This window comes from Zingiber officinale, chromosome 10A (genome assembly GCF_018446385.1).
Source record: "Zingiber officinale cultivar Zhangliang chromosome 10A, Zo_v1.1, whole genome shotgun sequence".
Lineage (NCBI taxonomy): Eukaryota > Viridiplantae > Streptophyta > Magnoliopsida > Zingiberales > Zingiberaceae > Zingiber > Zingiber officinale.
The window spans coordinates 91,905,286-91,917,452 of NC_056004.1; the positions used below are offsets into that span (position 1 = coordinate 91,905,286).

The following is a 12,167-nucleotide window of genomic DNA, read 5'->3' on the forward strand; positions in this document are numbered from 1 at the left end:
GTGTTGGATCTCCAGAGTGTCGCCGTTTAATATCGGCTGCCTGTCTTATGTAATTTTTTAATCCTTTCCTTCTATTGAGAAAATAATTATTCATTTTTTAATCATTCTATGTTCGGCTATAAATTAATATCATAATTTATTTTTCTTTATATAACTTAGACATACGAGAAATATTTGGAAGAACGTAATCATTCTTAATGACAGAAAAAAATTATGATGCATTGTTTTTTAAAATAAAAAATTATGTGTGTCTTTTAAAAAATTTACCTTTGAAAATTGAAAAGATTGGGATTTGGTATTATTAAAATTGAAAAATTATGTGTTTAACTAAACCAGACTGCAAATCGGAAGGTTGAGCAAGTTTGGTACTCATTTGTCCTGCAATCACGTTGGTGAGGACCACGGCGATTAGGCCGCAATGGCCATCGTCCTCTCCCTCCCCTCATCCCCGTCTCCGTGCCGTAGCCGGATGCCATGGATCCGGTTCCCACGCGCTGCTATCGTTGAGGCCTTCCCCGGCTCCGGCTCCGGCTCCGGCTCCATGCCCGACGGGGGTGGCAGCAACGGCCTGAATGCCATACAGATCCCTGCGAGGGTGCCGATGCGAAGCGTTGACTCCAATTCCCAGGCGGCTCTCTCTGTCGTCTCCAAAGATCTCGCCGAAAATATACAGTCGGAGGCGCGGGCCGTGGCTCGCGCGGCCAATGCGACCGTATACAACCCGCAGTTCCTCGCCACGAAATATTCCTCTCGGCCGCTCAAGGTAAGCCCTAACTCGAAGGTTTCTCCTTGCCGTGCACTTCTTCTCAATTTTGGTGTTAGGCTTGGTTTTGGGTAGTAGGTGTTCTCGAGGACGCTGGAGATATTCATGGCGTTGGGCATTTTTGCTCTGAAACTAGTCATGGACCAGAGGCAAGGGAAGGTTGACAGGAGGAAGCGGAAAAGAGCAGCGGAGCTGACCAGAACCCTCGCTCGGTTGGGCCCGACGTTTGTCAAGATCGGGCAGGGCTTGTCCACGCGGCCTGATATCTGCCCGCCGGAATATCTGGAGGAACTCTCCGAATTACAGGTCTCATGTTGAACCTTAGACATTTCTCTTGTTCTTGATGCCCAACAACTGTTCAATTTTCTCGATTGGTTGGTATTTTGGGGGTAGAACAGGATGGACTTCCCACATTTCCAAACGAGGACGCATTTGCCTGCATTGAGAGGGAGCTGGGGATGCCCCTCGACTGCTGTTTCTCAGTCATATCGACAGAACCAGTGGCCGCTGCAAGTCTCGGCCAGGTTTACAAAGCCCAACTTAAGCACTCAGGGAAGTCTGTCGCAGTTAAGGTGCAGCGGCCAGAGATTGAAGATTCTATTGGATTAGATTTTTACCTCCTGAGAGGTCTAGGGTTCCTGATAAACAAGTATGTGGACATAGTCACTTCTGACATTGTAGCTCTAGTTGATGAATATGGAAGAAGAGTCTATCAGGAACTTAATTATGTTCAGGCATGCACCTCTTACAACTCCTATCTGTTATTCTCATAGAAATTTTAGTGATATAAACTTCTAAGATGTGCCTGTTTTGTTACTTTTTGCAGGAAGGACAAAATGCACGTAGATTTAAAAAATTGTATGCTGACAAGCATGAAGTGCTTGTGCCAGAAATATACTGGGAGTACACGGGCACAAAAGTCCTGACAATGGATTGGGTGGATGGTATCAAGTTGAATGAGCAGGAAGCTATCGAGAAGCAAGGTTTAAAGCTGTTGAATTTGGTTGATATAGCTATTCAGTGTAACTTGAGGCAGTTGCTTGAACATGGCTTTTTTCACGCTGATCCTCATCCTGGTAATATTTTAGCAACACCAGAGGGGAAACTTGCTTTTATTGACTTTGGAATGATGAGTGAAACACCAGAGGAAGCAAGATATGCTATCATTTGTCATGTAGTTCACATGGTTAATCGGGATTATGATGCCATGGCTCGTGATTACTACGCACTGCATTTTCTCACACCCGATGTGGATGTTTCTCCGATCGTTCCTCTTCTTAGGAACTTCTTTGATGATGCACTCAATTCAACAGTAAGAGAGCTCAACTTCAAGACCATCGTTGATGGTTTAGGAAATGTAATGTATCAGTACCCTTTTAGTGGTGAGTTTCATTGTGGTGTAAAATCAACCTTAAAACTCATTACTTTTCATGCGTTTCAAAAATATTTGAGAAATAAACAGGTATTATTGCTGGTTCTTGATTGCAACATGTTCTATAATACTCTTATTGCAAATATTCTACAGAAACATCCTTTTCTCAGTTAAATATTTAGAAAGTTGGCTAAAACTACACTATGCTTTTGTTACAGTCCCTGCGTATTATGCTCTTATCTTGAGGTCACTCACAGTGTTAGAAGGTCTAGCTCTTTATGCTGACCCAAATTTTAAGGTGCTTGCTGCCTCATACCCATATTTTGCTAAAAGGCTTCTAACTGATCCAAATCCATATCTCCGAGATGCTCTCATAGAGTTGTTGTTCAAAGACGGGAGATTCAGGCAATTTTCTTATTGTTTCCTTGAGTCCAATTATTTTGATTCAGCACCAATTAGGATTAACGAGCTCCCTATCTTTAGTGTGCAGGTGGAATAGGCTTGAGAATCTTCTTGTTCAAGGAAGTAAGGACAGAGAATTTTCAACTAAAGATGCTTTGCAACCAATTCTAATGCTGCTATTGGATCCTCATGGGGAAGAACTGCGTGATCTGGTTGTGAAAGAGGCTGTCTGTGTCACTGAAGCTATTGCCTTTGGTACTATGATCGATGCATATCGATCCATGCCTGACTTCATGAAGGCATTCATCAGCAATGGAAATGCAAGCGGACCATTTAATTTTAATCTTAGTGAACATGAACAAGCACAAATGGTAGAACTTCGCGATAGAGTTTTTAGAATATGGAATCTGTTGAGATCCTCAGGGAACTTTGATCCAAGCCTTCTTTGGCCAATTTTGCAGGTACTGCCATGTACACAAATTCCTAATTTTTTATTTAGTTTGTACATACCCAAGGTTTGACATGCATGCCTTTGATTCAAAAGGAAGTTCTACTCCTGACAGTGGTATGCTATGATTCTAAGTGTTTTGTTCTACAGGTTCTGGAAGAACAAGAAGTTCGCAACCTCAGTAGTCGTGTTGTTGGTGGAATTACTCAACGCTTTGCTGCTCGATTTCTCCTCCAGTTTCTCAGATCTCCAGCTACTGCTTCTGGGTAGATGCCATCACCTCAAACACTGCTTTACTCTCAGTTTTCTCCTGCATGCACTTAAATAGCAATTCTGATTCAACTATATCCTGCTTAATCTTCATTAATGTATTTGTTATTTCAAGGGTAGTTTTTAGTATCATAATCATGCAGGAGCTGTGTTCTTAATCTCCACTGCTACCTGACGTTGCTTCATCCAGAAAATGCCACTATTGTTTTGATCATGAAAGAACAATGATCCTCTGTTGAACTCTTGAGATTCCAGAGAATAATAGTGTATTTGCTATATCTAAAAAATTAAAAGGAAAAATATTTTTCACAATTTTTTGACCTCTCCATGTAGTAAAATTCATTTTTACACCCTGTTTGGAAATAACTTAAGTCATGGAATTGAATTGAATTCCATTATGAATTGAATTCCATAAGTAATTGAATTCAGTTCTCATGTTTGGAATGAATTGCAACTTAAGTTATGGAATTCTTATGTTTTACCATTTTATCCTTCTCTCTTTTTTCTTTTCTTTTTTTACAAAGAAGAGAGAATGAGGGCACAATGGACATAATATGGAGAATTGAATTCCCTATTTAAATCACACATAAAGAGGTGTGATTTACTTTTGCCTTGTTTGATGGAATTGGAATTGAATTCCATATCAATTCTTAGCTAAAAAATCATTCCAAAGCATGGAATTCAATTCCAATTCTAAAAGGAATTGAATTCCATATCATTTCAAACAGGCTTAGGGCAAAAATCATGCACTCTTTTTATTGAAATTGTTAAAAGAATATATATCTTTTATTTATTGTTAAAAGGGTGCTTCATCTCTTTGTTTTTTCCTTCTCAATTGTTTCAGTTTGGTGTAGGTAAGCCATAGTTGTTACAACATAGCAAAAATAATTAAAACATAGTTGTAATAGTTACAGATTTATTGTAGTATTTATGGATTATAGTTGAGCTGAATTATTTATATTATAGAACTAATTCATAACTATTCTAACATAGTGTTCTTAACATTGTTATAAAAAAAATAAAATACCTTTTGATTAATGAATAAACAAAATGAATCTCCTTTTAATTTTTGTCCAAGTTTAAACAAATTATAATTTTATAAAAGTATTAGAAAAATAAAATGTTTTCAAAAAATTTAAAAAATAAGTTTACATTGCATTAGCATTTATTTTTTCCAACAGTTCTAAAGCATGCTAGCAACAACTGACCTACTCATTAGACATTCAACCAACAGCAATCAAATCACAACGTTCATAATTTTTTTTTATATATAATCTAGATATTAAATTCTTCAAACCTTCATGTGTCAGATTAATTAGGAAAGCATGATGAATTTTAGCGGATGTTCTAACAACATGAGCGATTTGAATATAGTTTTGAATTCTCATTGTATCTCGTTACATGATCATCATGCTCATGGTCTTCGGGGAGAAGCTATTCAATGTTCGAGGGTCCAACCGAACCCCCAAACAAAGTCGGCGACCTCCCTCCCACCGCTGCGAGCCTCCAAGCAGCAGCGAGAGGATCCACCCCTGGGCCACCCTCCACATGGTTGGTTAGCTCCCCAGTAGCTTCCAAGACCTCCGTCGAAGAAGAGCTGCACATGACTCTGTCCCAAAGGCCTCCCCCCATCGGAAAAGCAATCTTGGATTTCAATTCCTGGTCCATCCAAATCTGATCCCCCGTCCTTTCCCTTTCCCCCTCCCATCAAGACAAGATTTGCAGTATAAAACTCACATGCATGCAAATCTCCTCGCACCGGCACTGCACGGCCTTGATGGCTGGCCCCGCGTCGAGCCTGAGAGGCACATGAACACTGTAAATGTTGTTGCTTGTCGCGCCGAGCTTGACTGAGACCTGCACGGCTGCACAGTTGCACAGACGCAGAGTTGAGAAGGAAGAAGAGGGTATAAAAAAAGAAGAAAAAGAAAAAAAGGGGGACCGTCTCTGCAGCCAATTCCTGCGCTGATTCAGGAAGACAAAGTACAGATATGGCGGAACAAGTTGAGGGAGAAGGGATGGAGCACACATGTGGCTCTTCGTCTGGATTGACTAGGAGACATATCACACTTTTGCTCTGATTCCATCCATGTGGAGTAGGGCGGAAAAACAGGGGAAGCATGTGCTGCTGACGTGAATGTTGTGGGACTCCCAATTTAATGTTCTCTTCTGCATCAGCGTGGAATGCTTTGCCCGGTTTGAGAAGCGCCTGTGGGATTGTAAATGAATCCATGTTCGTAAATAAATTATATTTATTTAATACATATAAATTTAATTAAATAAATAAATTTAAATAACTTATTAAATTAAATAAATTATATATATAATATTCGAGAATGTTGTTTATTAAAATTTGTATTAATATCTAAATAAACATAATAATTTTTAAATAAATACATAATTAAATAAATAAAAATTTTAAATAATCAAATAAATTTGAATTTAAACAAATCAAATTTAAATGGATAACAAAAATAAATTAAACTTCAATAATCATAGCTTGTAATACGCGGAGTATCGGATGTCTCTATATGTATCAAAAAAGTCAATAATTTTACTAAGGATAAGTGAACCAATCACTTCGAGTTGGATTATCCGAGATGAGAAGGGTAATCACTTAGCACAGATAAACCCCAAATGTTTAGCTCTCCCGATTCACTACTTCGTAAAGTCAACTAAGCTCCCCCGATTCATCCTAGATGAACAAACAAGAAAGGCCTTCAAAGATACATACGACTCTCGGAGCTCAATTTCCTCAACATACTATTTCACTAAGTCAGCCAAGTTCCCTCACCTCATCCCATATTAACAAACATTAAGAATGACTTTCAAAGATGCATATACTCTTAGGACTCAACTCCCTAGATTCATTATCCTGCTCAGTCATATCATCTTGCCTGACTCCTTTAATGGGTCTACTTGATGCCCTATTCAACTTTGCCGATCTGATGAACTCACGCCTTTCAGATCATCTCCGCTGACTCGACTCGATCCTTCTTTACTTAGTAAGTCAGACTATTTGATCCAACCAATTTTATATCTTATGGATTTATGCCATTACTTGATTTGACGCAACATGTGGGATGTCCTATGGGATATCAAAACATGTGGAATACTATAATTATATAAATACGGAGTATGAACGAAGTGATTATCTGATATAATGAAAATAATGTAACATTTTCTTCTTCAACAAAAGTGTAAAAGGAGTTTGCTCCCTTGGATAAAGATATCCATACGTACATACACATACATATTTATTTTTTATTTTTTTGTTCATCTTCGCATCTCTATCTTAATCCTCCTCTTCTCCTTCACTGTCTTTCTTGCAGCCTTCAAAGACTTCCCTAGTGATACTGATTGAGCTCCCTTTCCCGTTACTTTATTAACTAAGATGACAGCTCATCAGTAAACTCATTTGCCGCCGACGGTATAAGACAGAACATTTTGATTCATTTAAAATTAATTTCACCCAGAACAATTCACTGGACTGGATGACTTTTATCAAATAAATTTGAATAGCTCACATATGATCGACCCGAGAGACTAGAGTAGTTTTTAATTGGATGAACTGAAAGAAAGTGCGTTGATTTTGTTTCCATCGGGAAAAAAAAAAAAAGAAAAAGGAGACGGTCGAAGAATCCGGCGGGCGGGCGGCCTGATCTTGATGGCGCTTGCTCCAAGGAAAAATATACCAAATCTAGCGATGGACGGTGGCGCGTCTCTGCTGCTGCTGTCCATTTGCCTGTCGTTTTTAGGAAACTGTGGCATGTTGTTCGTGTTCGATGCCTGGCCCTCGCAGCGCATGTGGAGGGGTCCGCGCGCGCAGCAGCGGTTGGTACTTCAACTGCCACCAGGCCATGTGCTCGCCTTCTCTCTCCAGCCAGCAGCAAAAGCTCGTTTGTCCGTTTGCCTCTGCAGCGACACGGCGCCGGTGCTATAAATAGCCCACCGCCCCCGCCTCCTCCTTTACGGCAAGTAGAAAGCCAGACAACCAACGAGCGTCTTCAATGGCCGACACGCTTCTTTTTCTCCATTTCTTCTTTCTCTTGTCGGGCTGCGCCTTCGCCGACTCCTACGGCTGGGAAACCGCCCACGCCACCTTCTACGGCGGCGGCGACGCCTCCGGCACCATGGGTGGGTTCTGTTAACTTTCTCCAGGTTTAGTCATCGATCGATCGACAATGCTCGACTTTAATTGGATTGTTGTTGCGGGGTTGCAGGAGGGGCTTGCGGGTACGGGAACCTCTACAGCCAGGGCTACGGCACCAACACGGCGGCGCTCAGCACGGCGCTATTCAACGACGGGCTCAGCTGCGGCTCCTGCTACCAGCTGCAGTGTGCCGACGACCCCCGGTGGTGCCTCCCCGGCTCCATCGTCGTCACCGCCACCAACTTCTGCCCGCCCAACTCCGCCCTTCCCAACGACGACGGCGGCTGGTGCAACCCCCCGCGCCCGCACTTCGACCTCGCCCAGCCCGCATTTCTACAGATCGCGCAGTACCGCGCCGGCATCGTCCCCGTCTCCTTCCGCAGGTGAAGCCTCCGCCCGCAATCAACCGCCGATTGCCTCATCGCTCCCCTGCTCATCCTCTGTTTTTCTTTGCATTTTCCCACAGAGTGCCCTGCGTGAAGAAGGGAGGAATACGGTTCACCGTCAACGGACACTCCTACTTCAACTTGGTCCTGATCACGAACGTGGCCGGAGCCGGCGACGTGCACTCGGTGTCGATCAAAGGCTCCAAGGGCGGCTGGCAGGTGATGTCCCGCAACTGGGGCCAGAACTGGCAGAGCAACTCGTTCCTTGACGGCCAGTCCCTCTCCTTCCAGGTGACGACCAGCGACGGCCGGACCGTCACCAGCTTCGACGTCGCCCCAGCCGGCTGGCAGTTCGGCCAGACCTTCGAGGGAGGCCAATTCTAGGCCTCCCAAGTCAGAGGCGAAGAGGAAGGCTCGTCGGACGCTGAGGTAGCTTATTGGGTAGCACCCGCAGGAGCCTCCTAAATTACATAGTAATTGAGCATGGCTTTCAAGGCCTGTATTATCGATCGATCGATCCATCGAGTGTGTTATTATATATATATATATATATATATATATATATATACTCATCCGCGTGTGAAAAAGAATTTGAGCTTTGATGGCCGGAATATACTTTGGTGGCCGGAATATAACGCCAGGGGAAAGGACCAAAACAGAGGACAAAGGACAAGCTCAGTTCAGTTGAACGTGCTGCAGAATTGGTGAACAGACTTCTAATAATAATCTAAAAAGGAAAAATTTATATTAATTGTGAAACACTTCTTGACATATTAATTCCTTTAATCTTTATGTTTACCCATCAGGCAATGGTGGAGGAAGTCCTATGTAAAGGGTCATTTTGGTGGGTTTCATCATTTATATCTTTTAAAATCACATGGGTTATATCCCTTTCAAATTATTAGACAAAGTCTCCGTAATTTATATCCTTTTCAAATGACGATACCAGATCTTTTGGTCCATACAAAAATTGATAAGGAGATGGTTCATTTTTAATTGTGGTTAAATTATAATTGTGATTCGATTGTAATTGATTGTGATCCTTTAATGGGTTCACCGTCTAACAGGTTATAGTTTGAGTCTTAATGGGGGGTCGGAGGCTGCCCTTTACTCAGCGCCCAGCAATCTGGACACTTGTCCACATCCGACGACCTTCGGGTAGCTTTCGGCCGCTCGCTCTGACCGCTCGCTTTGACCCAAACTATAATTTAGTGGGGGCGGTGAACTCATAAAAGGATCACAACCAATTATGACCGGATTGCAATTATAATCTGGCTATAATTGAAAGTGGACCATCCCTGATTCACTTTTTGATAGACTAGTAGATCTTCTCTCTCAAATCACATGGTATATAATCCTGTCCGGAGTCTGAGTCAGATGAAGGACAGGTGAGCTCTAGCGAATGCTGACGGAGGGGTGACTGAGACGCCTTTCTCGTATACGCTTCCAAAAATGGACACCCACGTGGTGCTGACGAAAGACGATGATTGAGCCAGTGGTACCTGAGCTCTGCACACACTCAGACAAGCACATGGACGTTAGAGGCCAGAAACCAGGGGAAAAGTCCCCAGAACAGACCCTCCGATAGTCAAGTCAAGTATTTTTTTCTCAGAAAAATAGTGTACGAAGAAGAAGGAAAGTAAAAGACAAGTGTAAATATGCGAGAGAGCGTACCTGCATGAAGAAGAGGACCTCCCTTTTTATATGATGCAAATGTAAAAGACAAGTCCCCGTAATTTATATTCTTTTTAAATCATGATACTAGATTTTATGGTCCATAAAAAAGTGAATCAAGGGATGATCCATTCTTAGTTATGGTCGGAATATCATAATTACGATCCGATCGTAATTCTCTTCATGGGTTCATCGTCCCCAACATGTTATAGTTTGGGTCGGAATGAGTGGCCGGAGGGCGTCCCTTGTTCAGCGCCCGACAATGTAGACACTTGTCCACTTCCAGTGACCTTCGGGCAGCCTCCGGTCGACCGCTTTGACCCAAACTATAATCTAATGGGGACGATGAACTTATGAAGAAATTATAACCAATTACGATCGAATTATAATTACAATTTAACCTTAATTAAAAGTGGATAATTTCTTAATCCACTTTTTTATAGACGAGTAGATCTTCTCTCTCAAATCACATGGTATAGTCTTAAAAATTCTCGGATAAAGATTGCTTTATATAGTAATTAAGAAGGGCAAATTAAAAGGCGATAAAAAACTCATTAGTAAAGGATAAGTTTATTCTTTTCTTCTATCATATCATATTGGTCGAGTATGAATCGAACAAATTTGCAAGGTGTTAGAGCCATTGTTAGCGTCAAAAGATTTCTTCATTGAGCCACAAATAAAAATAGTTGTTTTTTCCTTCGTTTTTTTTTGGAAATAGTTACACTATTTGTAGAAGTTCTAGAATCAAAATGGAAACTTGAGACAAACTTGCTTTGATCGTTAAACAAAATAAGTAATATGACTTAAGACATTTAATTATTGAAGAATATTTTAGTTTACTACCTACTATTTTATAAATGATGAAGATAATAACCAATGATGCTTGGTTTGGGGGAGGACTATCACTAGTGGCTTTATCCCTCGTAAAATTCTGATTCATTTGCATCTTCATCCCTAACCCTTACTTAATTTTTTTGCTTTTCTTTTCTTTTCTTTTCCTATCTTTAATATATTTAGATATTATTTCTTAGGCAATAATTAAAAAAAAGGATCGTTTTTTTATTATGATTTATCAGGGCACATTTTTATTTTTATTTTTTCCCTTTTTATCAAAGGTGTCCCACCCTATGTGTCCCTATAAAATTACACAACTACCATCAATATTAAAAAAATTTATATTAAATCTTATACTTGTTAGCCAATTGTATGAACATAACAAGTCCACATTATAGCGGCTACGAAACTATAACTGTTACAATATTTATAACCACTACGAAATCATAGCTATTATAATAATATTTATAACAACTATGATTTTGTACATGCTACAACACATACTTAACATGTTCAAAAGCATTCATGTTGAATTAGCTACGATTTTATAGCTGCTACAATACAATTATGAAACCATAATTATACCTCAAACTTGTTCTATTCAACAACATTTACATTATAACAATTATTGTAGTAACTACGGTTACGAAACCATAGCTGCTACAACTCAAACTTGTTCTATTCAAAAATATTTATGTTGTAGCAATTGATGTAGTAACTATGGTGTTTCGGATAATATACCATGGATGGTTAAACCACTAGTCAACGAATCTGTTGACGCTCTTACTCCTTGGGGGGCCACCAAAAGGTGTCGATGGTGGCAACATTACCTTGTACCTCATGGTGGCAACTTAAACCACCCGGCTATTTGTGAGATTTGACTCTTATACCTCATGGTGGCAACATTACCTTGTACTAGCCAACTGTCCATTCCGAGGGAATAAAGTGGGCTCTTTTTCAAGAAAGCCTTACAAAAATTAGCACATGTTACTTAAAGTGGCGAATACACGGTATTCTTTAGTAAAAGGCGAAAGCATAATTCACTTTGTGTTCACCATGTAGTTGCTTAGAGAGAGGTTCAGCATAGTGGAAAAAGGTGAATACGCTCGCTCTCAGCGCCCCTTCCATCCCGTTCTAGGGCCAACACGGAGGAGGTAAATCACGGGCGGCTACTAGTCTTTGGAATAGTGACTAACACATAAGGGAGACATTTACCTCGACTTTATCGAGATTCGAACCTCAGGCCTCATGGTGATAACACCTCATATGCTAGTCACTAGACCGTCCTCAGGGACAGAGAGAGGCTCAACATGGTAAAATGTTAGAGGGAGGGAGGGAGAGAGAGAGAGAGAGACCTAAGAGGGAGAGAGAGAGAGAGTATGAAAGGGAGAGAGATCCTCAAGGAGATGACATGGGAGAGATAGAGAGAGATAAATTGACCCTTTTTCTGGAATCCCCTCTCATTCCCTCAATTCTAACCCTAAAAAGGGGAGAAAAGGAGGAAAAGATCAAAAAAATCCTCGTCCACGTGGAGCCTATTTCATACCTCCGCATCACAAGTCTCTCATTTAGTCTAGACGAAGGAGACATGAGTCAAACTAACTAGACTATTGTGTTATGATAGTATAAGTGAAATAATTGTCAAGCCTATTATAAGGATGAATCACTCCTAACTAAGGAGTTAGGAAAGAGTCGGCAAACTTGTCGTACTGTTGCAAGCCTATTGTAAGATTGTGTCCTCCAATTGAGTTGTTGGGAAAGAGTTGGTAAGGCTGCGAGCCTATCGTAAAGTTATGTCCTTAGACTGAGGAGTCGATAAAGAGTTGACAAGACTATCATAAGGCTGATAATTCTGACTAAGAAGT

General features: G+C 40.9%; 3 protein-coding genes and 1 non-coding gene across 6 annotated transcripts; 2 read left to right on the top strand and 2 right to left on the bottom strand.

Annotated features, from left to right (window-relative positions):
• Positions 1-346: 346 nt before the first annotated feature.
• Positions 347-3,548, top strand: LOC122027514 (protein ACTIVITY OF BC1 COMPLEX KINASE 3, chloroplastic-like). 3 transcript variants are annotated; one of them, XM_042586507.1, is made up of 7 exons: positions 347-763; positions 842-1,069; positions 1,162-1,497; positions 1,590-2,145; positions 2,354-2,540; positions 2,626-2,998; positions 3,136-3,548. In XM_042586507.1, the coding sequence occupies exons 1-7, from the start codon at positions 419-421 to the stop codon at positions 3,253-3,255; spliced, it is 2,145 nt and encodes a 714-aa protein (XP_042442441.1). In that variant the 5' UTR covers positions 347-418; the 3' UTR covers positions 3,256-3,548. The 3 variants fall into 3 exon arrangements, with proteins under 3 accessions (XP_042442441.1, XP_042442443.1, XP_042442442.1); XM_042586509.1 differs by having other exon boundaries at positions 626-763; positions 839-1,069; XM_042586508.1 differs by having other exon boundaries at positions 627-763; positions 823-1,069.
• Positions 3,549-4,642: 1,094 nt separating this feature from the next.
• Positions 4,643-5,440, bottom strand: LOC122027370. The gene is made up of 2 exons (XM_042586316.1): positions 5,198-5,440; positions 4,643-5,120 (listed from the first exon to the last, which is right to left on the bottom strand). The coding sequence occupies exons 1-2, from the start codon at positions 5,284-5,286 to the stop codon at positions 4,694-4,696; spliced, it is 516 nt and encodes a 171-aa protein (XP_042442250.1). The 5' UTR covers positions 5,287-5,440; the 3' UTR covers positions 4,643-4,693.
• A 1,784-nt stretch (positions 5,441-7,224) lies between these two features.
• Positions 7,225-8,695, top strand: LOC122027828 (expansin-A4-like). Its single transcript, XM_042586842.1, has 3 exons — positions 7,225-7,392; positions 7,479-7,791; positions 7,875-8,695. Exons 1-3 carry the CDS (start codon positions 7,266-7,268, stop codon positions 8,176-8,178), a joined length of 744 nt encoding a protein of 247 aa, XP_042442776.1. The 5' UTR covers positions 7,225-7,265; the 3' UTR covers positions 8,179-8,695.
• A 2,554-nt stretch (positions 8,696-11,249) lies between these two features.
• Positions 11,250-11,366, bottom strand: LOC122028446. Its single transcript, XR_006124818.1, has one exon. It is a non-coding gene; the product is annotated as a U5 spliceosomal RNA (small nuclear RNA).
• Between the last annotated feature and the right edge of the window lie 801 nt (positions 11,367-12,167).

Excerpts from the sequence above, each read along its gene's own strand:
- LOC122027828 (XM_042586842.1), top strand. The coding sequence starts at position 7,266 with ATGGCCGACACGCTTCTTTTTCTCCATTTCTTCTTTCTCTTGTCGGGC. Across the intron at positions 7,393-7,478 it reads CGACGCCTCCGGCACCATGG|GAGGGGCTTGCGGGTACGGG; the intron begins GTGGGTTCTGTT and ends GCGGGGTTGCAG. Across the intron at positions 7,792-7,874 it reads GTCCCCGTCTCCTTCCGCAG|AGTGCCCTGCGTGAAGAAGG; the intron begins GTGAAGCCTCCG and ends ATTTTCCCACAG.
- LOC122027514 (XM_042586507.1), top strand. The coding sequence starts at position 419 with ATGGCCATCGTCCTCTCCCTCCCCTCATCCCCGTCTCCGTGCCGTAGC. Across the intron at positions 2,146-2,353 it reads GTATCAGTACCCTTTTAGTG|TCCCTGCGTATTATGCTCTT; the intron begins GTGAGTTTCATT and ends CTTTTGTTACAG. Across the intron at positions 2,541-2,625 it reads TTCAAAGACGGGAGATTCAG|GTGGAATAGGCTTGAGAATC; the intron begins GCAATTTTCTTA and ends TTTAGTGTGCAG.
- LOC122027370 (XM_042586316.1), bottom strand. The coding sequence starts at position 5,286 with ATGTGTGCTCCATCCCTTCTCCCTCAACTTGTTCCGCCATATCTGTAC. Across the intron at positions 5,121-5,197 it reads AGGAATTGGCTGCAGAGACG|CCGTGCAGGTCTCAGTCAAG; the intron begins GTCCCCCTTTTT and ends GCAACTGTGCAG.